Genomic DNA, 26,281 nt, shown 5'->3' with positions numbered 1-26,281 from the left:
TTCTCCCTTGTTACAGACATCCCTTGATCCTGTCCTATTTTCCACCTAAATTTTCCACCTTGGCAACATCATCCAAAAACAGTGTCAATTTCCACGTGAACACTGGCAACACCCAACTCTACACCATAAATGTTGGCTAGTTTACTGTCTCTAAATTATTGGCTTGCTTGTCTGGGTGAGCAAAAGCTACCTCCACAGCATAGCTTTTGGTCTTTGTGACAGAATCTATTCCCTCACCACCAATTCCATCCCCATCCCCCTCCTTGGTAATTGTATGAGGCTGACCCAGACTGTTTGCAGCCTGGTATTATATTTGTTGTTGAGATGAGCTTCCTGCTACAAATATGCACCATTCCTAAGACTGCTAGTTTCTACCTCCATAACATTGCCAGATTTTCTGCTGCTGAAATCTTCTTCCATGTTTTTGCTATCTCTGACTTGCACTGAGACGTTCTGGCTCCACCTGTGGGAGGTTTTCCTGCAGCAGATGCGGCATTTCATTTAAATCCCCATTGATTTCAGGACTGGAAGACCCTGCCAGCAGGAGGGGCTGGAAAATCCCACCCTTGGTTATTCCAATGCACTCCTTACTGGCCTACCTAGTATGATCCTCCACAAGTTTGAGGCTATTGAAAATGCTGTTGCTTGTGTCCTAAATTGTATCAAATCCTGTCTTCTCATTTCCACCGTTGCTGATCTACTTTTGCTCTCCATGAAGTAATACCTCATTTCTAAAATTCCTGTTTCTGTTTAAAAATCTCTCCATGGCAGCTTTGCAACTCCCTATTCCTGTGATCTCCTCCAGCCCCACAACCCTGTTAAATCTCTGTGTTCAACCAATTCTTGCGTGTTCCTGATTTTAATCCTTCCACAGTGGGTGACGGTGTCCTCAACTAGGTTATGCCTTGGTTTTAAGCCATGAAGTTCACTTCCTAAATTTGTTGGCCTTGCTGCCTCTCTTTCTTCCTTTAACGTGGCCCGTAAATCAAGCTTTTGATAATCTGGCTGACTATCTCATGGTTTGGTGTCACATTTCATCATGCTTCAGTAAAATGTCTTGAGGAATTGTTTTTATTTTGTTAAGGGAGCTATATAAATGCAAGTTGTTGCTGTTGAGAGGATGTTGGAAGTGTCTGGAAATCTGTAAGTTAGTATGTATTGATTTTCCCCAGTTGTGGTTATCACTGGGAAGTGTATGGTAGAGGCAGAATACATTGTTTTCCTTTTAATGGGTGGAAGTGCACACCAGCCATTCAGACTACACTTTTGGATTTGGCTTTGTAACTATGATCAAGCTAAGTTTCAAATTGAAATTGCTCTCCCAACATCCGATAGTTCCTGTAGAGAATTGGGTGGCACAGTGGTGAGCACTGCTGCCTCACAGTGCCAGGGAGCCGGGTTCGATTCCTGACTTGTGTCACTGTCTGTGTGGAGTCTGCACGTTCTTCACGTGTCTGTGTGGTTTCCTCAGGGTGCTCCGGTTTCCTCCCACAGTCCAAAAGACGTGCTGGTTGAGTGCATTGGCCATACTAAATTCTCCCTCAATGCAGCCGAACAGGTGCCATAGTGTGGTGACTAGGGGATTTTCACAGCAACTTTATTGCAGTGTTAATGTAAGCCCACTTGTGACACTAATAAATAAACATAAAAAAAACAATAACTGGAGGAGTGTAGGATTTTATTGCAGCCTTGAGACTTCAGTACCGTACATTTTTGTTTACTTTAAAAGGAGGTAGAAGTAAACTCGCTTTTATCAAAGATTATAGGAGTAATTACATTGAATGCATTATTGCTATTTTATGTATCACAGGTGTGCTACTTAGATGTTTTTGACAATTAATGACTAATTCAAAATGTGGCAAGACATGTTACTGACTGATGTTTCTGTGCCACGATCAAATAAAGAAATTGATTTCTCGAAATGGAAAAGCTAGCCTCACAGAAGACATTTATCTTGAATAACAGACTGTCACAGAGACTGCAAGGTTTTTTAAAATCTCAAATGGGCAATTAGAGGTTGGAAATCCACAAAGTGCAGCCAATAGTGAAAGACAGGAGCTTGCTCTTCATTTTGCTCAGTTCTCCTAAGTTTTTCTGGGCTTTTAAGCAGCAACTTACTGTAGTCAGATGTCTGATGCACTGTGATCCCAGAACCTTTGTAGAGGGCACCAGTGTAAACAGGGCAAAAAACCCCACAAGAAACAGGAGTAGACCATACAGCTCTAAGTCTGCTCCATCGTTCATCAAGATCGTTGCAGACATTTTATATCAATTTTGTTTTCTTGCTCTATCCCTGTATCCCCTGCATTCATATACACCCAAAAATCTATTGGTATTAGCCTTGAAAATACTCAATGACTGAACATCAACTATTCTCTGGGACAGGGAATTCCAAAGATTCATAACCTTCTTTCCGAAAAAATGTCTCTTCAACTCACAGTAACCTCTTAGCTTGGTACGACTACTCCTAGCTCCAGAATTACTAGCGTCTCAGCGTCCACCCTGTCAAACTCTCTTAAGAATTTTACATGTTTCATTGACTTCACTGCTTGTTCTTCTAAACTTCAGAGAATATAGACAATATGGTTGGAGTACATGAATATGTAGTCTTGCTGTAATTCTACAGACCTTTGATGAGACTACACCTTGAGTACTGTGTGGTTTTGTTCTCCCTACCTAAGGAAGGATATCTTAGCTTTGGAAAGATGTAGTGAATGTTCACTTGGTTGATCCCTCAGATGAGCGGAGTGTCCTATGAGAAGAAGTTGAATAGAATGCAACTATTGTCTGTGGAGCTTAGGAAAGTAAGAGATGATCTAGTTGAAACCAAGAGGATTCTCAAAGGCTTGACGGCCTTCTTTAGGAGAAACAAGGAGACATTGCTTCAGGATAAGTGGTTGGCTATTTAGGACTGGGGTGAGAAAACAATTGTTCAGCCAGAGAGTTTTGAATTATTGGTATTTTCTATTGCGGATGGGTGTAAATGCTTAGTCATTGATTTTATTCATGGCTCAGATCAATAGATTTCTGAACTCTAAGGGGGGAATCAAGGGATTTGAAACAAAGAAAGACTTCCACAAACACCAAGGGTGGAATTTCCCGGCCATTTTCGCTGCTGGGATTTTCTAGTCCCGCTGCAGTGAAGGGAAATTTGGCTGAGTGCCAAATTCTCCACCCTCGCTGGCAGCTGCGGCGGTGCATGAATGGCTGGAAAATTCCGGCTCAGATGTCTCATAACACTTTCCAGCCATTGAAGTACTTTTGAAGTGCAGTCACTTATTATAATTTAGAGAACATACGTGGCAACCAATTTGTTCAAATTCCCACAAATAGCAATGTGATCATGATCAGATAAGTGCCAGATACTTTTTGTGATATTGATTGAGGGGTAAATGTTGGTCAGTGTCCTAGAGATAACTGCTTTGCCCTTTTTTAAGGTAGTGCCATGGGATCTTCCATCTGAGAGAGAAGGCAGGGCCTTGATTTAGTGTCTCACTTGAAAGACAGTGTCTCTGACAGTGAAGCACTCCCTTAATACTGCACTAGACTGTCAGCCTTTATTTTTATGCTTAAACCTTGGCGTGGACTTCGACCTGAAACCTTCTGACTCAGCTATCAAGTGAGCAACAGTGGAAAAGTTGACTTTGAGGATCAGCTCTGATTTCATAAATGACAGAGCAGAATCCTCCTCCTGTTTCTATTTGTTTTTTATTTCATGAGCCTTGTGTAATAACCCCTTTGATGGATCTTATTGAATGTCGTCTTAAAATCCAAATATGCTACATCCATAGACTCTCTCTTATTTAACTTGTCAGCGATACCTTCATCATTTTCCAATTGCCCTGTTATCACATTTTAGCATTCCAATATAACCAATGTCAGGCTAACTGGTCTGTTTTCTCTCTCCTTTTCTTGAACAGCAAATCACATTTGTAATCTTCTCATTCTTGGGACTGTTCCAGAATCTAAGGCTTTCTGGAAGATTAGAACCAGTGCATCTGCTATCTCTGCAGTCATTCTTTTAGGATCCAGTGGTGTAGGACATGAGATCAAGCGGATTTATGGGGTGGCATGGTGGCACAGTGGTTAGCACTGCTGCCTCAGAGCGCCAGGGACCCAGGTTTGATTCGCAGCTTGGGTCACTATCTGTGTGGAGTTTGCATGTTCTCCCTGTGTTTGTGTGGGTTTGCTCTGGATGCTCTGGTTTCCTCCCCCAGTCCAAAGATGTGCAGGTTAGGTGAAATTACCATGCTAAATTCTCGCTCAGTGTACCCAATCAGGCGCCGGAGTGTGGCAACTAAGAGATTTTCAGCCATTCATTGCAGTGTTAATGTAAGCCTACTTGTGACTAATAAATAAACTTTAACTTTATTGGTTTTAGTCCTACTAACCTCTTTAGTACTTTTTCTTCACTAATATTAATTAGTTTAGGTTCTTCACTCATTAGATCGTTGGTTTCCCACACTTTCCAATATCTTCTTTGCATCTTCCATTGTGAAGAGTTACAATTGTTGTTGTCAGAATGCAATACTTTAGTGTCATCTAACATGGTATGTTTATACCTTATGACTTTTGCAGCTTTCCTTTACCAAAATAATAGATACATCTTTTAAAAATCTAGTCAAATGCTTATACCAGTTAAGATAGTATTCATTTTGGGCTGTGATAAAAGCAGCCTGGTTGAGATTTCTGCCAAGCATTATAATGAAGGCACCGACATTATTTGCATTGATGCATGACAGGACCAATGGTGGAATTCCTGCTTAAACTCTCAGGAGATTTACAGCACATTTATACCATTCCGATGTGAGTAGCTCCACACAGGGCTTTGAGCGGGAGGCAAAACATATTTGCCATGAAATTTGGATCTTAGAAATGAATTCCCTGCTGTTTATTCTTGCCTCATTTCTTTGATTGTGCTGTGAATCCACAATGAGTGCAGTGTCTGTGTGGATAGAGTATAAAAATGTAATCCTCCGAACAGGGCTCAAAATTATACTTACTCGACAATTTTTGAGGGCAAAATCTTCCTAGCTTAGTTTTCTCAAGGGCTGTTTTGATTTTTGGGGGCTACATTTTGGATTTTGAGGGCTCCTTTCCCATTTTCACTAACTCCTTTATTAGGTACTGCGGTCATGTAGTAATATTACCATTCGTATTTGTGTTGAGCTTTTTCAGTGTTTCCTTTTTTAGATACATAAGAAAGCCCAAATACCTTTGTTCCTCATGAAATTTTCAAGTTGTTTGCAATAATTGTGAATATGACACTAGGCTTGCGTGCACTGACACAATTGCATACTAATACAAAAGTAACAAATCACTATCTTCCAGATCACTACTGCTACTACTTGCTGCTATTTGTGTTTACCTCCCATTTGTTGGTCTTCTCGCTGATTCACACTCACTGGTCTTCTCGCTGTTTCTCACTCATTGGCCTTCTCGCTGTTTCTCACTCGCTGGCCTTCTCACGAGTCCTCACTTCTGTTCTAATCCATGCATGCCCGACATCCTGAAGATATGGAAAGTATCAGAGGCGCAATGACAGTAAACAGCAGTTGTGTACTTTTAACTCCCCATTCCCCACCCACATTAGAATCTAAGCCACTAATTATTTCTGTTTTCTTTCCACTTGTTTTTCACAACCCTTTTCATTTTTTGATTTACAATGTTACCAAAAATTTAACCTCACAGCAGTGATATCCTCTGGTATAGTACTTATTAAAGTAAAAAAGCATTCAGAAATCATTAGTGGGGACTTGGCTTTAAACCCATAGAACGTGGTGTTATATAGCTAACTCCTGAAATCAGACCTGCAACTTCAGAGCAGGGTGAGGATGGTGCTGCCAGTGGCTGTATCGGTCACCATGGTCCTCAATTTCTTTGCTAGCGAATTCTTCCAGACTGGAGCTCGTGCCACTGCCAGCGTATCTCAGTTTGCTGTCTATGTCTCCATCATAGAAGCATAGAATCCCCACAGTGCAGAAGGAGGCCATTCAGCCCATTGAGCCGACGCCGACAACAATCCCACCCTAGCCCTTTCCCTGTAACCCCACACATTTACCCTGCTAATCCCCCTGACATCCCCCTAACACTAAGGAGCAATTTGGCATGGCCAATCAACCTAATCTGCACATTTTTGGATGGTAATTGTGGCCCAAGAGAGGGTTTGTTTACTCCTCTTTAGGCAGAAGCAGGAGGAGTGGGCACATTGCTTTTGCCCACAGTATTGGAAACATTGATTGCACATATGTGACCTTGTGAGTGCTGTTTCTCGATGGGGAGATGGACTGCAAAGGATTCCATTCTCTGTCTATGCAGTTGATGCATGATGAGCCCAGACCATCATGTTGGTGAATTTCCATAAACCTGGTAACAGAAACAATGCTGCCATCCTGCACCAGTCAGCTATCCTAACTAACTTTGAGCCATTGTGCTGAAGCACAGGGTAGCTGTATGGTGACATGAGCTATTGGCTGTACATGAGGCTGATCTCCTTTTGTGACCCAGACAGATGTGGACAGCATTCCTACCCTGAGAACTAGGCTGAAGCTAGGAGCATCATGGAGCAGACCATTGGTATCTTGAAGCGACAGTTCCACTGCATGAGCAGCTCAAGTGGAGAACACTGTCCAATGCTTGTAGGAGGGTGTCTCATGATTCATGGTGGGCTGCTGTGTTCTACACAATCTAGCCATTGTGAGAGTACAATCCTGTTTCTATTTGTTTTTTATTTCATGAGCCTTAATCTTGTGTAATAGTCCCTTTGGTGGATCTTATTGAATGTCGTCTTAAAATCCAAATATGCTACATCCATAGACTCCCTCAGTTAACCTGTCAGCGATACCTTCATCATTTTCCAATTGCCCTGTTATCACATTTTAGCATTCCAATATGACCAATGTCAGGCTAACTGGTCTGTTTTCTCTCTCCTTTCTTGAACAGCTAATCACATTTATAATCTTCTCATTCTTGGGACCGTTCCAGAATCTAAGGCTTTCTGGAAGATTAGAACCAGTGCATCTGCTATCTCTGCAGTCATTCTTTTAGTATCCAGTGGTGTAGGACATGAGATCAAGCGGATTTATGGGGCGGCACGGTGGCACAGTGGTTAGCACTGCTGCTTCACAGCGCCAGGGACCCAGGTTTGATTCGTGGCTTCTGTCACTTTCTGTGTGGAGTTTGCATGTTCTCCCTGTGTTTGTGTGGGTTTCCTCCCCAAGTCCAAAGATGTGCAGGTTAGGTGAATTGGCCAAGCTAGATTCTCCCTCAGTGTACCCGAACAGGCACCGGAATGTGGCGACTTGGTCATTTTCACAGTAATTCATTGCAGTGTTAATGTCAGCCTACTTGTGACTAATAAATAAACTTTAACTTTATTGGTTTTAGTCCCACTAACTTCTTTAGTATTTTTTCTTCACTAATATTAATTAGTTTAGGTTCTTTACCCATTAGTTTAAAGGGAATATTAGGGGGGGCTTCTTCACGCAGAGAGTGGTGGGAGTGAGGAATGAGCTGCCGGATAAAGTGGTAAATGCGGGGTCACTTTTAACATTTAAGAAAAACTTGGACGGGTTCATGGATGAGAGGGGTGTGGAGGGATATGGTCCAAGTGCAGGTCAGTGGGACTAGACAAAAAATGGTTCGGCACAGACAAGAAGGGCCAAAAGGCCTGTTTCTGAGCTGTAATTTTCTATGGTTCTATTAGATCGTTGGTTCCCCACACTTTCCAATATCTTCTCTGCATTTTCCATTGTGAAGAGTTACAATTGTTGTCAGAATGCAAGACTTTAGTGCCATCAAACATGGTATGTTTATGCCTTGTGACTTTTGCAGCTTTCCTTTACCAAAATAACAGATAAACCTTTTAAAAATCTAGTCAAATGTTTGTACCTGTTAAGATAGTATTCTACTATCTTAGCGGGGGTGGGGGGGGGGGGGGGTGCGGCGCGGGTAGGATATATTTGGGCTCACTAACATCAGAAGCAGTGCTTAGTCAGCTATGGGGTGTGCAAATGTCAAAGAGGACTAGTTACAAGACCCACCTTGGTTCTCTGAGACCTTGTCCCAGTTGTTTTGGAAGGTTGCCCTAACCACTCCCATTCCATTACCTTCTTACGTCCTCGTGGCCCTTCATACTTCTCCACCAACTTAATGGCAGTTCATCCCCCCACCCATCACCCACGGCCTCTCATACCCTCCATGCCAACTGCATCGTCACTCATCTAGTATCCACTATAGACAGAACTTAGGGGCTATGTGAACATGAAAGAGAAAACATCTAACGATCTAATATGGTTCTCAGTCATACACACTTGATAGTGAAAAGAATCCCCATTCAAAAAATCAATTCAAATGCTTTTAAATATCGTCAAGTGCTTAATCTCTTACAAAACACAGACTTCTATTCAGATCCCATATCAAAGACAGTTAATTCTTTAATAGGCTCTATAAACTGTCAATCAAACTGTGAACTCGGGACGCTCTGAGATCATGGTAGCATTTGAAACTTGACATAATGATAACCCTTGGTGAAATATTGACAAAGAGCTCTATTGATACTGCAGGACCAGATGTTACTATTTTTTTCCAACTAACAGCAACTGTAGTCCTGTCCATCAAAACAGTCTAACAGAGGGTTTTATGAACTTTTGAGTGACAGTTACAGCCTTTTTTATAAGTTTAAAGAGTAGGGGATTTAAATAGACTTCATATCATGACAATTATACAGACCTTATCTACCCTTCAAGAGTGTTTATGTCTACTCCATCAACTTATGACTCCTGTACTGCAGGTTCAAGTCCTTGCAACAGCCAAAATGCGGTCTGTTTGGACTCAGCACTGAGTTCCAGTGGTTCTGCCAATTTTGGGTTTCCCTACTGTGTGAATCATTTCCACTCTGACCTCTTCCTTCTACTGCCAAAAATTGGATATCATAGAATCCCTACAGTACAGAAGGGCCATTCAGCCCATCGAGCCTGAACCAACAGTAATCCCACCCAGGCCCTAACCCCACATGTTTATCCTGCTAATCACTCTGACACTAAGGGTCAATTTAGCATGGCCAATCAACCTAACCTCCACATCTTGGGACTGTAGGAGGAAACTGGAGCACCCGGAGAAAGCTCATGTAGACACAGGGAGAATATGCAAATTCCACACAGACAGTTACCCGAAACCAGAATTGAACCTGGGTCCCTGGCGCTGTGAGGCAGCAGTGCTAACCACTGTGCCATCGTGCTGCCCTGGTGGAAATGGGGCAGGACTTCCACATCTGGGCCTAGCCCACCATTTTCAAAGGTCCATGGAGTCTTCCTGATTCCACCCACATCCTGCCCCAAATCTCAATTGAGGAGGAGATAATTTAACAGGGCTTTACTATAACATTTTTCATTGCAGAAGTAAGGATTATTATGTGAAAGTAAACATGCCTTGTAATGCTTATAGATTCTCCTGAGATTTATTAACTTCATGCTTGTAAAATGTTATTAGGTTTATAGATTTTTGCATTACAACTGCTTCCTAGTTATTTTATTCCTAGTCATAACAATGCTACACACAAACATAGAATGAATAACATTGTGGCAGTGAGTTATTTCTCTCAAATTCACCAATCCCATTTGTGTTATTTTATTCCACACAATGCGCTCTGTGCTTTTTATTTTTATGGAAAAGCAATTATCCAATGATCATAGCAATTTTGACCAAGTATTTTACTCACATTTTTATTGTCTCTGTGCACCAACTGAACATGAGATAACTTTTGTAATATTGAGAAACCCAAATGAAGTAGAAGACCAATACCAGTGGAAACAGTAAAAGGGAGGGAGAGACATTGTGATTAGGTGATGTCAAGCCAAGAAAAAGCGTGCAATGATTGATTACAGAAAATACAGAAAATAATTTGGAGACACAATCAAAGTAGAAAACTGTGCATTGAATCTTGGTTTTAAAAGTTTGTATGTGACAGTGTATAGGAGATATATTTGAACAGGAGTCTAATATTAAAGGAGCACCACTGTAAAAGATTCTATTAGTTCTGCTCCTGCAAATACATAGTGACATGATTGTCATTGTATTGCTGACAGAGCCTTTTTGAAATGTTGTATCTGAATACAAAATTCAAAATTCATCACTATCTTCAAGTTATGAAGATTTATTTATTTGATAAACATGTAAGCAATGGCAGAATTCATGGTACAGTATCACATCTTAAGGTCCTGAAAGTATCTTGGATGGATATGTGGCCGATAGCGACATGCATGTCTTGCTTTCTGTGAAATGCCAAGGAGTCAGTTTTTGAAAAACAGTGCATTGCAAAACTTCATGCTATGACGTAGTGTATGTTGCATTGTGAATCTGCTTCAACAGCCAAATATACTGAGTTTCAACAGTTTTAATTCAGGAATATTATGTCATGCCAAATATCTTGACAAGACGATGTCCTCTTTATCTTGCACACAAGAAGTTATTTGTGTATTTCATGCATATTAGCAGATGATTGAAGGAAAGGGGTGAGTAAAGGGAACAGAATGAGACACATGAGATTCAGGCTACTGCTTGGCTAGAACTTAAAGGGCAACAGGGATTGGGTGGGTAAAGATATGTCTCTGTTGTAATTTTTATGCAAGAATATATAAATGAATACCGTAGTTCTAGTAATAGCAGATATGGGCTTGATGCTGATAACTTAAGTTATAATTATTTGTGTTCTATAGCATACATGTATCACTTTGGAGAATTCTGGTTGGAGGTGCAGCCAAATTTTAATGAGATTTTGATATATCCGAATGATCTTTTGTGTCCATTGTTGCTATTAGGTTTTAGATTTGTATTTTTCCCTCATAATATTGAGCTAATTCTAATGATTTCCTTATTTCTCCTGAGCTTTAACTACATGCAGTCAATTTGTATTTTTTTTCATTTGTACATTTATTCGTATGATACTGTTTCTAATTTCTCTCTCCCGTGAGAGAGAAAGATGAGAGAGATTCAGAAATGAAATCTTGTGCAAGAGCTTGTTTTGACCTATAGCAGAAAGGTCAAAAAACAGATTTTTCCAAGTGATCTTTGATGCTTCATTACATTATGTAACAGCTTGGCTTATTTCCTGAAACTTGTTTAGCCAATGGGTGTATAATTGGACAATCTATCACGTGTCATGTTTATTTTTTTTTAAAAATTGATATAGGCATGTTAAAGAAACCTTATTTTGTAAGAATACGGGTACTTTGTTTATAACAGGCAGCATGACTGCAGCAAATAACCAACATCTGTCATTGGCTAGCTATTAAAAAATACTTCAGAAAATTAAACTACAAAAGGATTGTGTATTGATCGAATTCCTGGCACCTTTTGAAAAATAGTGTGTGCATTTGGGAAAATAAAGTAAAATTGTTTCTTTAATGGTTAATAATTCACTTGACACTTGCTTTCCACTGGGGACACTGGACAAGCTAGTGATCTTCCAACAGCCTTATTTGTTACCAGTAACTACAACTCACTATAATGGTGTTGCAATCAATTCTATATTGTCTTTGAAGGGACAGTCGTAATCCTTTCTTTATTGAAATTTAGTTATTAAAAGATCAGAGTCAACTCATAAATAAAATCAAAATACTGGAATCTGAAACAAAAACAGAAAATGCTGGAAAATCTCAGCAGGCAGCAGGCCACAGCCTGAAACTCGTAGCCTGATTTCCATGTGGGATAATGCCAAATGAGGAATTTGCTTAAATGAAGAGTTTCTAGCTTGTTCAATGGCAGTTGTGCTAAAACCAGCTGTTTTGTTGACTTTGTCCCATCTAATCTAATGCTGCCTGCCTGAATTTCCTTTGTGGTGAGTTCTCTTTGAAAGTGAATTCATGATTGAGTGAATTGAAGGCTCCCTTGCTATTGTAATCATATAACATTTGTTACAAGTTAGGTGATTTTTGTTTATATTTGGACCTGCACGATCTTAGATTTTTTGAATCCATATTATTGTTTAATTGCCTCTGCTGGAAAAGAAATGGAACTCATTGGTATACCTTTAAGTTTTATTCAGAACAATATTTCTTTGACTGCAGTAATTCTAGATGCATATATTTGGTAATCAAATAAAGAAAAGCTACATTGTTTTGTTCCTGCTAATTATTGTCGTTCACATTGTGAATCTTGTAGGAGTTGCTCGTCTGCAGTGTAACGTATGCAGATGAGTAAATCTCAACATTTGTTAACTTACACCATTGACATTTAAGGGTAATTGTGAAGGATGCTCATATAATGAACTGAATAAATAACAAAACCTGATTGTAAACCTGATAATGCATATTTAAATTTGTAGGCTGTAGCTATGTGTTTACTTCATATTTACTCTTCGCTATTAACTCACAAAGGTAATTTATGGTGGCAATTAGGAAAAACAATTTTACCTAGTATGACGGGGTTCAAAGAAATAATTTAATTGCTTTTGTTAGTTGAATGCTAGTATTACAATCCCGGTACCAAATTTATTGATTTTAAAAATGTATCCTTGATACTTCATTGGCTCTGTAATTGCATAAACCAGTGTGGAACAGAGATGCCAAGGTTTGTCCTTGGCTTTGTTGACCTCTGACATCCTGTTAGGGAGTAGAGACACTGAAAGTCCGTTCGAGAGGGGGAAATTCATTCAGGGTTTAGACCATAAGACCATAAGACATAGGAGCGGAAGTACGGCCATTCGGCCCATCGAGTCCACTCCACCATTCAATCATGGTTGATTTCAACTCCATTTACCCGCTCTCTCCCCATAGCCCTTAATTCCTCGAGAAATCAAGAATTTATCAATTTCTGTCTTGAAGACGCTCAACGTCTCGGCCTCCACAGCCCTCTGTGGCAATGAATTCCACAGACCCACCACTCTCTGGCTGAAGAAATTTCTCCTCATCTCTGTTCTAAAGTGACTCCCTTTTATTCTAAGGCTGTGCCCCCGCGTCCTAGTCTCCCCTGTTAATGGAAACAACTTCCCTACGTCCATCCTATCTAAGCCGTTCATTATCTTGTAAGTTTCTATCAGATCTCCCCTCAACCTCCTAAACTCCAATGAATATAATCCCACGATCCTCAGACGTTCATCGTATGTCAGGCCTACCATTCCTGGGATCATCCGTGTGAATCTCCGCTGGACCCGCTCCAGTGCCAGTATGTCCTTCCTGAGGTGTGGGGCCCAAAATTGCTCACAGTACTCCAAATGGGGCCTAACCAGTGCTTTATAAAGCCTCAGAAGTACATCCCTGCTTTTGTATTCCAAGCCTCTTGAGATAAATGACAACATTACATTTGCTTTCTTAATTACGGACTCAACCTGCAAGTTTACCTTTAGAGAATCCTGGACTAGGACTCCAATACTGTTTGTTGTAAAGTACACATGTGGATGCTGGGAGATGGTAGGATTGAAATTCATTGCGATTTCCCATCTCACTATCAACTGTACAGAGTGGTTTTCAAATTTCTGGATTGGGTACGCTGCCAACATTAACACATGGTGATTCAGAAAACAGATGCACTTGTGGTGTCCAAACCTGGAAGACAGCATCAACAATAGAAACAAAAAGTTACAATTGTAAAGATGCGCAGCAGCACAAATAACATGCTAATAAATTCATACGGTTAAGATACTTCAGAAGCCTCATGGCAGGTTGATGTGCTATCAATAAGGCGAAAGACTACCGATAGCCCAATATAAGTGTAGGCTTTTATTCACAACAGAATCAGGAGCAGATCCCAACAAATAACCAACCTGGACTGAACAAGGGGGAGGAGACAGCCACCTTTATACTAGGTGCCGAGGGGAGGAACCAAACTGGAAGGGGATGTGTCCAGGTATGACAAGCACACACAACGGTGGTCCATATAGGACAAAGGCACAACTGAGGTCCACCACATTCACCCCTTCCTTTAAAAAAACAACACTGGGGTGAAGCAGAAACAATATTACAAGTCCAGGCGAACCGGTGGCTTGATCCGCCGTCACGATCGTCGTAGTGCAGGTCGCAGAGTCGTCCGAGCAGGGAGCGATGTCGGCCCAAGCTCCGTACAGTGAGCATCGAGAGAAGGCGCTAGGTGGTGTGAAGCGGACCGATCCGTCGTCGGGTACTGCGTGGCGACGGCTCCGGCGACTCAAGCGAGCTGTACACGGGCGAGAGGAGTGAGCAGTGGCCCTGGTGGCGTATGGGGAACAGTGGGAAACGGAGCTAGGGGGTGGGGGGCCGCGACAGGCTCTGGGCGCACTACATTGGAGACAGGGACTGAGGGAGGAAGAGGCGCAGCAATCTCCGAGTGGACAACACCAGGGACCGTGGGGCGGAAGGATGTGGTGACCTCAGGGGCACCCGCGGGTGCCAAGTCACGGACAGAAACCGTGTCCTCCCGCCCATCAAGCATATTGAGGATTAGCGTGGAGCAATTGGACCTCCTCGACCAAGGGATCCGCCTTATGGGTCCGGACATGCTTCCGAAGCAGGACGGGCCCCGGGGACATCAGCCAATCTGGGAGCGAAGTACCTGAGGAGGACTTCCTGGGAAACGAAAACATCCGCTCGTGAGGGGTCGTATTGGTCGCTGTGCACAGGAGTGACCTAATGGAATGTAATGCATCTGGAAGGACGTCTTGCCAACGGCTGACTGGAAGGCCCCTAGACCATAACGCTAATAGAACGGCCTTCCAGACGGTTGCGTTCTCCCGCTCTACTTGACCATTGCCCCTGGGGTTATAGCTAGTGGTGCGGCTGGAGGCAACGCCTTTGGCGAGCAGGTACTGCCTCAGCTCGTCACTCATGAAAGAGGACCCACGGTCGCTATGAATATAGGCTGGGAAGCCAAACAGGGTGAAGAGCTTGTTCAGGGTCCGAATCACTGTAGCCATGGTCATGTCCGAGCAGGGGAAGGCAAAAGGGAAACGTGAGTATTCGTCAATGATATTCAGGAAATAAACATTGCGGTTAGAGGAGGGGAGGGGGCCTTTAAAATCAATGCTAAGGCGCTCGAACGCGCGAGTGGCCTTTACAATGTGCGCCCTACCTGGCCGGTAGAACTGCGGTTTGCACTCAGCGCAGACCCTGCATTGCCTGGTAATCGTCCGGACATCCTCGAGGGAGAAGGGCAGGTTACGGGACTTGACAAAATGGAAAAATCTGGTGACACCCGGATGACAGAGGTCGTTATGGAGGGACTGTAGCTGGTCTAGTTGGGCGCTGGCGCATGATCCACGGGACAGGGCGTCTGGGGGCTCATTGAGCTTCCCGGGCCGGTACATGATGTCATATCTGTAGGTGGAGAGCTCAATCCTCCACCGCAAGATCTTGTCATTCTTAATCTTGCCCTTTTGCCTGGTGTTAAACAGGAAGGCAACTGACCGCTGGTCCGTAATTAAGGTGAATCGTTGGCCCGCGAGATAATGGCGCCAGTGCCGGATGGCTTCCACGATGGCCTGGGCCTCCTTCTCGACCGAGGAGTGTCGAATCTCAGGGCCTTGTAAGGTCCGGGAAAAGAAGGCCACCGGACGGCCCCTCTGGTTAAGGGTGGTGGCTAGGGCAAAGTCAGACGCATCACTTTCCACTTGGAATGGGATGGATTCGTCCACAGCGTGCATCGCGGCCTTCGCAATGTCCGCTTTGATGTCGTCGAAGGCCCGACGGGCCTCCTCCGCCAGGGGAAAAGAGGTCGATTTTAGAAGTGGACGGGCTTTATCTGCGTAACGGGGAACCCACTGGGCATAATAGGAGAAGAAGCCCAGGCATCTCCTCAGTGCTTTGAGGGTAGTAGGGAGGGGAAGCTGCATAAGGGGACGCATACGGGCTGGGTCGGGGCCAAGGACACCATTTTCTATCACGTACCCAAGGATAGCGAGGCGGCGTGTCCGAAAAACACACTTCGCCTCATTATATGTGAGGTTCAGGAGAGTGGCCGTACGAAGGAATTTTTGTAGGTTGGCATCATGATCCTGCAGGTCATGGCCGCAGATGGTGATGTTATCCAGATACGGGAAAGTGGCCCGTAGCCCGTGCTGGTCTACCATTTGATCCATGGCCCGCTGGAAGACTGAGACCCCATTGGTGACACCAAAGGGGACTCGGAGGAACTGGTAGAGGCGGCCATCCGCCTCAAAGGCAGTATATGGGCGATCCTCCGAGCGGATAGGGAGCTGGTGATAAGCCGATTTCAAATCGATTGTCGAGAAAACCCTAAAGTGCGCGATGCGGTTGACTATGTCCGCGATGTGGGGAAGAGGGTACGCATTTAGTTGTGTATACCTATTTATGGTCTGGCTGTAGTCAATCACCATGCTGTGTTTCTCCCCCGATTTAACTACGACCACTTGCGCCCTCCAGGGGCAGGTGCTGGCCTGGATAATCGCTTCCCGGAGCAACCATTATACCTCGGACCGAATGAAGGCCCGGTCATCCGCACTATCGCGCCTACTCTTGGTGGCTATAGGCCTACAATCCGGGGTGAGGTTATCAAATAAGGGGGGGGGGGTGATCTTGAGGGTCGAGAGACTGCAGGTGGTGCGCGGGGGGCGCTGCAGTGACGGCGCCTGGCAGACGGAGAGCGGGGGATAAGGGCCATCGTACTGCAGGATGACGCTTCTATGATGGCTGAGGAAATCTAACCCCAGCAGTACAGCTGTGCAGAGTCGCGGCAGCACGAGGAGCCAAAAACGCTCATAGACTGTGCCCTGTACCGTCAGCGTCACCAAGCAACAGCCGAGGACCTCCACTGAGTGGGAATTCGAGGCCATGGAGATGGTCTGGCTCCAGGGTCGCACGGGAAGGGCATATTGACGCACTGTGCGAGGGTGTATAAAACTTTCTGTGCTCCCACAGTCAAACAGGCAGTTTTCTGCATGACCATTTACCTTGATCTCCATTATGGACTTGGAGAGTTGATGAGGCTGCGACTGGTCCAGGCAAATCGATGCCACTGTTGAATTAAAGAAGAATCCATCTTCGTCGCCGTCTGATGACGTCACGGATGAAGCTTCCTGCTCAGCTTGCCTTGATGCCAGTCTCAAAGATGGCGACTCCCGCACTTCCGGTGACCGCATCAAAGATGGCGATTCCCGCACTTCCGGTGACCGCATCAAAGATGGCGATTCGCGCGCAGCCGCCGCCTGCATCAAAGATGGCTGCGCCCTCGGAGCACACATGGCTCCACGAGGCTTCGGAAGCGGCTTTGCTCGGCAGACTTTAACGAAGTGGCCTAGCTTACTGCATCCGGAGCGAATCGCGTCCTTTGCCGGGCAGCGACGCCGAGGGTGCTTAGGTAGGCCACAAAAGTAACATTTGGGCCCCGCCGGAACAGCCGTCGCGGTGAAGCCGTCGGTGGAATGGGATGCAAGGTATGACCCGAGATTATGGGAGGCCGCTTCTAACGTTTCAGCCATCGTGGCCGTTTTCCGGAGATCTAGGTCATCTTGTTCCAGCAGACGCTGCTGGATGTATGTAGACTCAATGCCCGCAACGTAGGCGTCGCGGATCAGGTCCTCCATGTTCTGAGCTGCTGTAACAGCCTTACTGTCACAAGCTCGAGCTAGGACCCGCAGGGCGCGCAGAAATTGGGCGCACGATTCTCCTGGCTGCCGCTTGCGGGTAGTTAGGAGGTGTCTGGCGTAAACCACGTTAGGGCTCTTTTGGAACTGCCCTTTTAGGAGTTCGATAGCGTCCGCGTAAGTAGCAGCGTCCCGCTTCGCTTACCCGGGCGCGGAGCACGTGGAGTTTAGCGGTGTCGATGGCTGTAGCGATGTCGACGAATGCTTCGAAGCAGTCCAACCAATGATCAAATTTATCAGAGGCTCCAACCTCTTGAGGGTCTAATGCTAACTTGTCGGGTTTTAGAAACTGCTCCATACTAGTAACTGTTGTGAATAAAATTGATGTGCTATCAATAAGGCGAAAGACTACCGATATGCCAATATAAGTGTAGGCTTTTATTCACAACAGAATCAGGAGCAGATCCCAACATATAACCAACCTGGACTGAACAAGGGGGAGGAGACAGCCACCTTTATACTAGGTGCCGAGGGGAGGAACCAAACTGGAAGGGGATGTGTCCAGGTATGACGAGCACACACAACGGTGGTCCATATAGGACAAAGGCACAACTGAGGTCCACCACACAGGTGGACAGTAAACTGCTGACCTTGGGCAGCAGGGAGTTCTCTTTTGGATCACATGGAATCTGGAGTCCCAACATTTGAAAACTCTGTACTGTAATTGTGTGTGCAGGATCCACAGTCCTGGAGTGCATGTACAACTAATCCTCCTCGGTGTCACTGATGCTCTACATCATGGATACTAAAGGCCCAGTGATTGCCGGTCTACTGGCATGTGACCTCAAACAAGTAACAATTGATGGAATAAATCAGACATCACAAGTCAAATGAAGCTCAGGAACTACTCCTTTCACTTCAGTTCATGACCTAACATTGAAATATCCAGAATGCTTTGACAAAATTGGCAGTTTCAAGGGAGCATTACACTTGCAAGAGAATGCAAGTCTGTCAATAGATCCACATACAACATACAAGACAAACTGAAAGTCGAACTATACAAAATGGAGCAGGACAGAATCATTTAGAAGAGCGTAAGAGCACACAGATTTGTGCAGCTCACTCACATGTCAAGAAGAAGGAGGGGTAATTCAGAGTATGCCTTGATCCATGATGTTTAAGCACAGCTTTAAAATGTTGTCCTTCTGAAATACCCACATTAGAAGAGTTAAATCTGAGATTTGCAGGTGGAAAATTCTTCTCAAAGCTTGATGCCAAGCATGGTTACTTGTCACTAAATCTTAAGGAAAAGTCCCAAGAACTTACCACATTTTGTACCCCATTCAGGTGATACTCTTGTTAACCACTTCCTTTTGGGCTATCTGTTAGCCAACGTCTCTTTTAAGCTCACACAGACCACTTTACATACATGATGCCAATATGTATCTGCGTCACTGGTGATATTGCTGTTTCATGATGAACAAAATAAGAACATGGTGACAATCTGAATTAATTGATGGATGCATCACATAATGAAGAATTTATATTCAACTGTCTGAAATACGACATCAATTTCATTGGTTCCATTTATTTCAGTGTTGGCATTTGTCCAGATCCAAGTAAGGTAGAGGATATTAAAGCCCTCTTAAGATATGGAAGAACTTCGAAGGTGTCCAGGTCTCTTTAATTTCTTGTCTCCATACATTCCATATTTTGCTCAAAAATCTTCCTCGCATATGGAATTATTGAAAAAGGACGCAGTAAAATTACCAACACTTCTTCAAAGCACAGAATCAATTATTATCAGAAGCATCAACATGGCAATTTTATGATCTGAGGGAGTCAACCACTCTGGAAATAGATGCCTCACAAAAAGGTCTGGAAGCATGCGTGCTACAAAAAGGCAAACCAATTACACTTGCTTCAAAATCCCTGTCTGTAACATAACCCAGCTACTCCAACATCAAATGGGAAACATTAGCTTTAGTGATTGGAATTAAGTGTTTTCATACCTATCTATTTGGCAAAAGATGTGTGTGACAGAGACTGACCACAAGCTACTGGAGATGATTTGATCAAAACCATTGACTAGTGTACCACTAAGATTACAATGTCTCTTGATAAATATTCAAGCTTAGGTAACTTGATGGTCATATTGAATACACTTAGCAGATTGCCGAACCCAGTGAAAATAGAAGATATATTCTTAGATCTACAATTTGACCTCATTGGCATTGAATTTGAGGATATTCTCCAAACTGCCCTAATACATTTTGTGCAAAACAAATATCAGAAGCTACAGAAAGTAAAGGCAAAAGATTCTACATGACAGAAACTGTGGAAAAACGTCATAGATGGATGGCATGATTCAATTCATTGTGTCCATGAAAACGTGAGACCATTTTGGCCTTAACAGGATGATCTAGGCATCTCCCGGGGAGTAATTTCTGAAGGCAGGCTGGTCATCATACTGGAATCTTTGTGACCTGATATTCTTAAACAGCTTCATCATTCACACATGGGCATTGATCGGACGGGAAGACAATTTATTGGCCAGGTATGAACAATGACATTCAAGTTGTTGTCAAGAGATGTGAGACATGTCAAGACTATATATAAAGTCGGCACAAAATACCATTGATTTCACAGAGGTTTCTTTGGTCCAAAGGTATACCACATGACTTCTACATCTGCTGTGGAAATCCAAAAATATTCAGGAACAAAACAGCTTTCTGAAACAAAGGGTGCGATCTTACCGGCCATTCATCCCATGCTCCAGTTGCAGTGAGGTCGGAGAATTTGGCACCCAGCCAAATCTCCATTCACTACAATGGGCTGGGAACATCTCACCTGCATGAACGGACACAAGATTCCAGCCAAAGCCTTCCCTGGTGGCTGCTTCAGATTTTGCACCTTCTCAACACAAAGCTTGCCTCAGGATATCTCCTCCACACAGCCAACACAACTCAGCTCGATATCTTCCCATAAATAGCCTTTTTCCCCTTTCATCTCCAATTCCATTGCCTTTTTCCCTTTTCATCTCCAATTCCTCAGCACCTCTTTGAATTGAACCTTTCCAAAATATAAAAATGTTCAATTTTTTCCTATTGCCTTCCCTTTTGGGTTAAACAAAATTTAATAACCCTTGTTTACTTATGAAACTTTTGTAAATTGTAAAAGTCCTTTACCCCCCAGCTGTAAATCCAAGTCCTTATCTATCTCCTAATTCAAATTTCAAACCCAACCTATTTACTTATAAATCTACTTCACCATGGCTTCTTATTACACATATAAGCATCTAATACCTTTACCCCTCTCAGCTCTCCAAGACAGTTTGTCTTTGTTAACCTTCTTCAGCTTAGTTAAATAATTTATGCACAGACCCAGGTTTCTTTACAGAATAACGCAATATTTCCCAAAAATATTTTTAAAAATCCATCCTCGCACTCCATCATCATCATTGACTACTTTACCAAGTACCTCATTATTCAACAAGTGCATAATACATCAAGCATTATTGTCGGCTACACTCTAAATGCTATTTTCAGTTTATTTGGTGTGCCTAGAAGTACCATTATTGATAATAGTCCACAATTTATTGACGAGCCATTTCAGGATGTGTGTGAGAAGTGGTATTTCAAAAACACTACTTCTCCTCATTTCCCGAGATCAAATGACCTTGTTGAATGAATGATTCACAGGGTAAAATCCCCAATTCTCAAATGTAGAGAGGCCAAGCAAGCTCTACGTATTGCAGTATTATATCTGAGAGTGATGCCTTTACCTGTATGTATTCCATCAGTGGCAGAGTTCATGTTTGGGAGATCAGTGTGTGCCAGTTTACCTACTCTTACCCATTCTACTCTCTCAGAAAATAGAGAGCGACTTTTAAAAACCACAAGAGAAGATGGCCAACATGCACAATAAAAATGCAGGTACAGAATTCCCAAGGTTACAGTTGGGAGAACAAGTTCACATCCAGGATCCCACAAAAGGTACATGGCGACCAGTCAAGATGACATGGATTTGTTCAGAACCAAGGTCTTATGAAGTCATTTCACACAAAAGTGCAATGGTGAGGTGTAACCAAGGACAAAGCTAACCCATTCTTGCTCCTCAACCACCACACAGTCCTGTTGCATCTCAGATAAGATTCCAACTAGAAACAACATCCAAGAGTAAAAGTCCCACAGATCACTGTGAGGCATTAAAAAAATCCTCAAGACCAGGTTACCATTGCAAGATGTGGGCGTATCAGCAGATTACTTCTCGGCATTAGAGACTCATAGATTCATCAGTTCCTTTCACTTATGTAATGGTAACTAAACATGAAAATGTATTGTAAATCGTTATACTTCTTTGAAAGGGGCACACTAAGGCTTGGGGATGGAGGAAGGCATCCTCCATGGGAAGTGGGAGGGGAGTCTATCATTCTTGCAGGTTGGGGCGCCCTTTAGAGATGGTATCCCTATCTGTTTGGAGTTGGCCTTACTGGCTCTATCAGGTTGTGCCCAGCTGCCAGAGAGATGGTGTAAACCAGGCCCAAACCACCACCCTCCCTGATTTTTCTATTTGGCAAAGTGCCAGAAGATCTGGTGAGAAAACCTGGCAGTGTTTTTGGAGAGAAACACACCAATTTTAGTCAGAACCTGACACTTTGCCCAGCATGTGTACTTTAATTGGAGAACTGTACAAGGATGATCTGAAATAGAAGGTTGCAATGCCGAAGTCACGACTGAACTTAATAAGCAAGTTACATTTATTGTGTATCTTAAATTTGAGACATTAGAAGTGTTATGTTCAAGTGGGAGCAATGAGAATCCATTTTTTTGTCCTAGAATTAAGGAGGAGGGCACAAAAACTGCTGGAGAAAGGATGGGCACCTCCAAATGCATTGAAGCAGCCTCTACACTTGTCAGTTTTTATTAAACTACCTATTAAAGTCTACAAATGCTCAATGCCTTTGACTAAAATTTCTTGTTCTGCAAAAACATTAAATTGTTTATTTTTAAACTAAGAAGCATCTGGGTCAAAGTTTTGAATGTTTGTACCCCAATATTACGCAGTATAATTACAAGCCCTTCTCACTTGAAACATGTCACTCATCCCACGCACCCCGGACATGCTCTTTTCCAGCTTCTTCCGTCAGGAAAACGATGCAAAAGTCTGAGGACGCATACCAACCGACTCAAGAACAGCTTCTTCCCTGCTGCATCAGACTTTTGAATGGACCTACCTCGTATTAAGTTGATGTTTCTCTCCACCCTAGCTGTGACAGTAACACTACACTCTGCACACTCTCCTTTCCTTCTCTATGAACGGTATGCTTTGTCTTTAGCGTGCGATAAACAATACTTTTCACTGTATGCTAATACATGTGACAATAATAAAGGAAATAAATCTTGAACTTCAAACTATTCTGTGTTAGAATCTCAAAACTGTGGACATCTTTACCTTCCTTAGTCTTTCCTTTCTGCTGTAATCACTTAAAACTCTAACGTGGCATCATCTAATTACTTTTCTTTCAAGCTTGTTAGGTCCTGCATTTTGTGTTCGGCTCATCATTATTATTTCACATTTCACAATTTATTAAATGAATTCTACAATTTGGAATTTATATGCATTGCTTTATTATTATCACTATCAAGCACTGAGGTATCATCTCTACTGTATTACCTGTTGTAGCCACTGATCTCAAAATATTAACGTACAGGAAACCCTTGAATACCTGAAAGGTAGTTCATGTGCTACTGCACGCCACTCATTTGCAGCATAGTGATGTAGATAAATTGCTGAATGATGAATTAACAAAAGTTCTGGCTTATATTTTGCAGGCTACACCTTATTTTGTGGGTTTAATGATCGTGGAGCTCGTGGTCACCTGGTTTCGGAAGGGCCAACCTGTATTTCGAATGAATGATGCATTGACCTCCATCAGTGCTGGCATCCTGTCAAGACTGCCAGAGTAAGTACAATCAACCTTGTTACCCTCTTGGGAGTATATTTCACAAACTGGTAAAAGGCAAGATTTCAAAGCTAAAGGTTGCTTTTCAGTTGAGATCAATAAAGATCAAGAAAGTTAAAGTAGAAAGTTGGTTGTTTGGGTGAGGTGAAAACACATTTAAAATAAAAGTTCTCGGATGAAGGTGATGTTGGCTAGGGTGCATTTATTGCTTAACTCTATTTATCCTGGAAACGTGGAAGTGAACCTTCTTGAATTGTGCTCCAATAATGATATTAGGTAGGGAATGACAAAATTTTGATAAACTGGCAATAAAGGCTGAGAGATATTTCCAAGCCAAGAATGTGTGCCACTTGGAGGGAACATGGGGATATCAATATTTTTATAATCTTACTTTTCTTATCCTTTTTGGGGCTGTATTGTGCCATCAAAATAAGCTTGATGTTTTGCAGCACTGCATCCTATAAATGTTATACACTTCAGTCACCGTGCACTGTTTATGGAAAGATGAGTGTTTGGGGTGTTTATCAAGCAGACTACTCTGTCTTGAATGATTTTGAACTTATTGACTTGAATCTCTTTAACAAGGAACAGACTGAGTTGTCAGGAGATGAGCCAATCACTGCAAAGTCCCCTGAAGATCACTGTTCTGTTCTTGGAGCAAGCTACAGAATGCTACTGTTTGCATTAGACTTCTGGTCGTTGTGGCTTGCACGATGTTGGTAGTGGGGAACTTGATAATTGTGCTATTGTTGAAGCTTGGGGAAACAATCTGGCCTTATCCTGTATACACAATGCTTTGCTTGGAATTTATGTGGCCTGACTGTGATGCCATCCAAAAAGGATGGATCAAGGAGGTCAGCTAAATAAGAGTAGCATTCTTCACATACTTTGAACGTTATTGAAAGAAGTTTTCCCATTCAAACAATGTGGCATTCTACAAGGAGCTTGACTCATAAAGAAGATGAGCAGTAGGGCACAATCTAAGAGACTGGGCTGATAAAATTGTAGGAAATTATAGATAAACTGATTTTCTTCTTCTTTGTGCATGAACTTGGGTCACCAGTTTTAATGAATGCGGTAATCTGGACTCAGGATTGAGACAGTTGAAAGCTCCTGCCAAGGTCCCCAGGAATAAACCTGTGGTAGCTGCACACACACTATCAATTAAAATGTATAATTACTTCACATCATGAAAAATGTATTTTTCTCCATGTAGCTCCGTGTAAGAATATGATGTATCATATTAAAAAGTCCACTTTGTCAAATAATATATGAATAACATTATATTAAGGGGAAGCAAGCATTGTATTGTTCTGGAGCTAATTTTCTTTTTGTTATGGACAGGGAAGAGATGGTAAGCTGGTTCTTTCTGCTCTCATTTCTTGACTGACCAAAGTCATAGAGCCATAGAAGTTTACAGCATGGAAACAGGCCCTTCGGCCCAACTTGTCTATGCTGTCCTTTTGTTTTAAAACCCCTAAGCTAATCCCAATTACCCACATTTGGCCCATATCCCTCTATAGCCATCTTACCCATGTAACTGTCTAAATGCTTTTTAAAAGACAAAATTGTACCCGCCTCTACTACTACCTATGGCAGCTTGTTCCAGACACTCACCACCCTCTGTGAAAAAATTGCCCCTCTGGACCCTTTTGTATCTCTCCCCTCTCACCTTAAACCTATGCCCTCTAGTTTTAGACTCCCCTACCTTTGGGGAAAAAATATTGACTGTCTAGCTGATTTATGCCCCTCATTATTTTATAGACCGCTATAAGATCGCCCCTCAGCCTCCTCTGCTCCAGAAAAAAAGTCCCAGTCTATCCAGCCTCTTCTTATAACTCAAAACATCAAGTCCCGGTAGCATCCTAGTAAATCTTTTCTGCACTCTTTCTAGTTTAATAATATCCTTTCCATAATAGAGTGACCAGAACTGTACACAGTATTCCAAGTATGGCCTTACCAATGTCTTGTACAACTTCAACAAGACGTCCCCACTCCTGTGTTCAATGTTCTGACCGATGAAACCAAGCATGCTGAATGCCTTCTTCACCACTCTGTCCACATGTGACTCCACTTTCAAGGAGCTATGAACCTGTACCCCTAGATCTCTTTGTTTTGTAACTCTCCCCAATGCCCTACCATTAACTGAGTAAGTCCTGCCCTGGTTCAATCTACCAAGATGCATCACCTTGCATTTATCTAAATTAAACTCCATCTGCCATTCGTCAGCCCACTGGCCCAGTTGATCAAGATCCCGTTGCAATCCGAGACAACCTACTTCACTGTCCACTATGCCACCAATCTTGATGTCATCTGCAAACTTACTAACCATGCCTCCTATATTCTCATCCAAATCATTAATATAAATGACAAATAACAATGGACCCAGCACCGATCACTGAGGCACACCTTTGGTCACAGGCTTCCAGTTTGAAAATCAACCCTCTACAACCATCTTCTATTATCAAGCCAATTTTGTATCCATTTAGCTACTTCACCCTGGATCCCGTGAGATTTAACCTTGTGCAACAACCTGCCATGAGATACCTTGTCAAAGGCCTTGATAAAGCCTATCTAGACAACATCAACTGCACTGCCCTCATCTACCTTCTTGGTTATCCCTTCAAAAAACTCAATCAAATTTGTGAAACATGATTTTTCACTCAAAAAGCCATGCTGACTGTTCCTAATCAGTCCTTGTGTCTCTAAATGCCTGTAGATCCTGTCTCTCAAAATACCTTCCAACAACTTGCCCACCACAGATGTGAGGCTCACCGGCCTGTAGTTCCCAGGCTTTTCCCTGCAAC

At 42.8% G+C, this 26,281-nt stretch overlaps 1 protein-coding gene across 2 annotated transcripts in view; it reads left to right on the top strand.

Moving 5' to 3' along the window:
• agmo (alkylglycerol monooxygenase) overlaps positions 1-26,281 on the top strand; it is a 331,096-nt gene that overhangs the window by 5,633 nt on the left and 299,182 nt on the right. For both annotated transcript variants that reach the window (XM_078238398.1, XM_078238391.1), the window contains exon 2: positions 23,344-23,474. In XM_078238398.1, the coding sequence (XP_078094524.1) occupies positions 23,344-23,474 (131 nt within the window). The remainder of the gene's footprint in view (positions 1-23,343; positions 23,475-26,281) is intronic.

This window comes from Mustelus asterias, chromosome 2, assembly GCF_964213995.1.
Source record: "Mustelus asterias chromosome 2, sMusAst1.hap1.1, whole genome shotgun sequence".
Taxonomy (NCBI): Eukaryota; Metazoa; Chordata; class Chondrichthyes; order Carcharhiniformes; family Triakidae; genus Mustelus; species Mustelus asterias.
The sequence above is the reverse complement of the archived record's forward strand: the minus strand, read 5'-3'. Positions and strand labels throughout refer to the sequence as shown.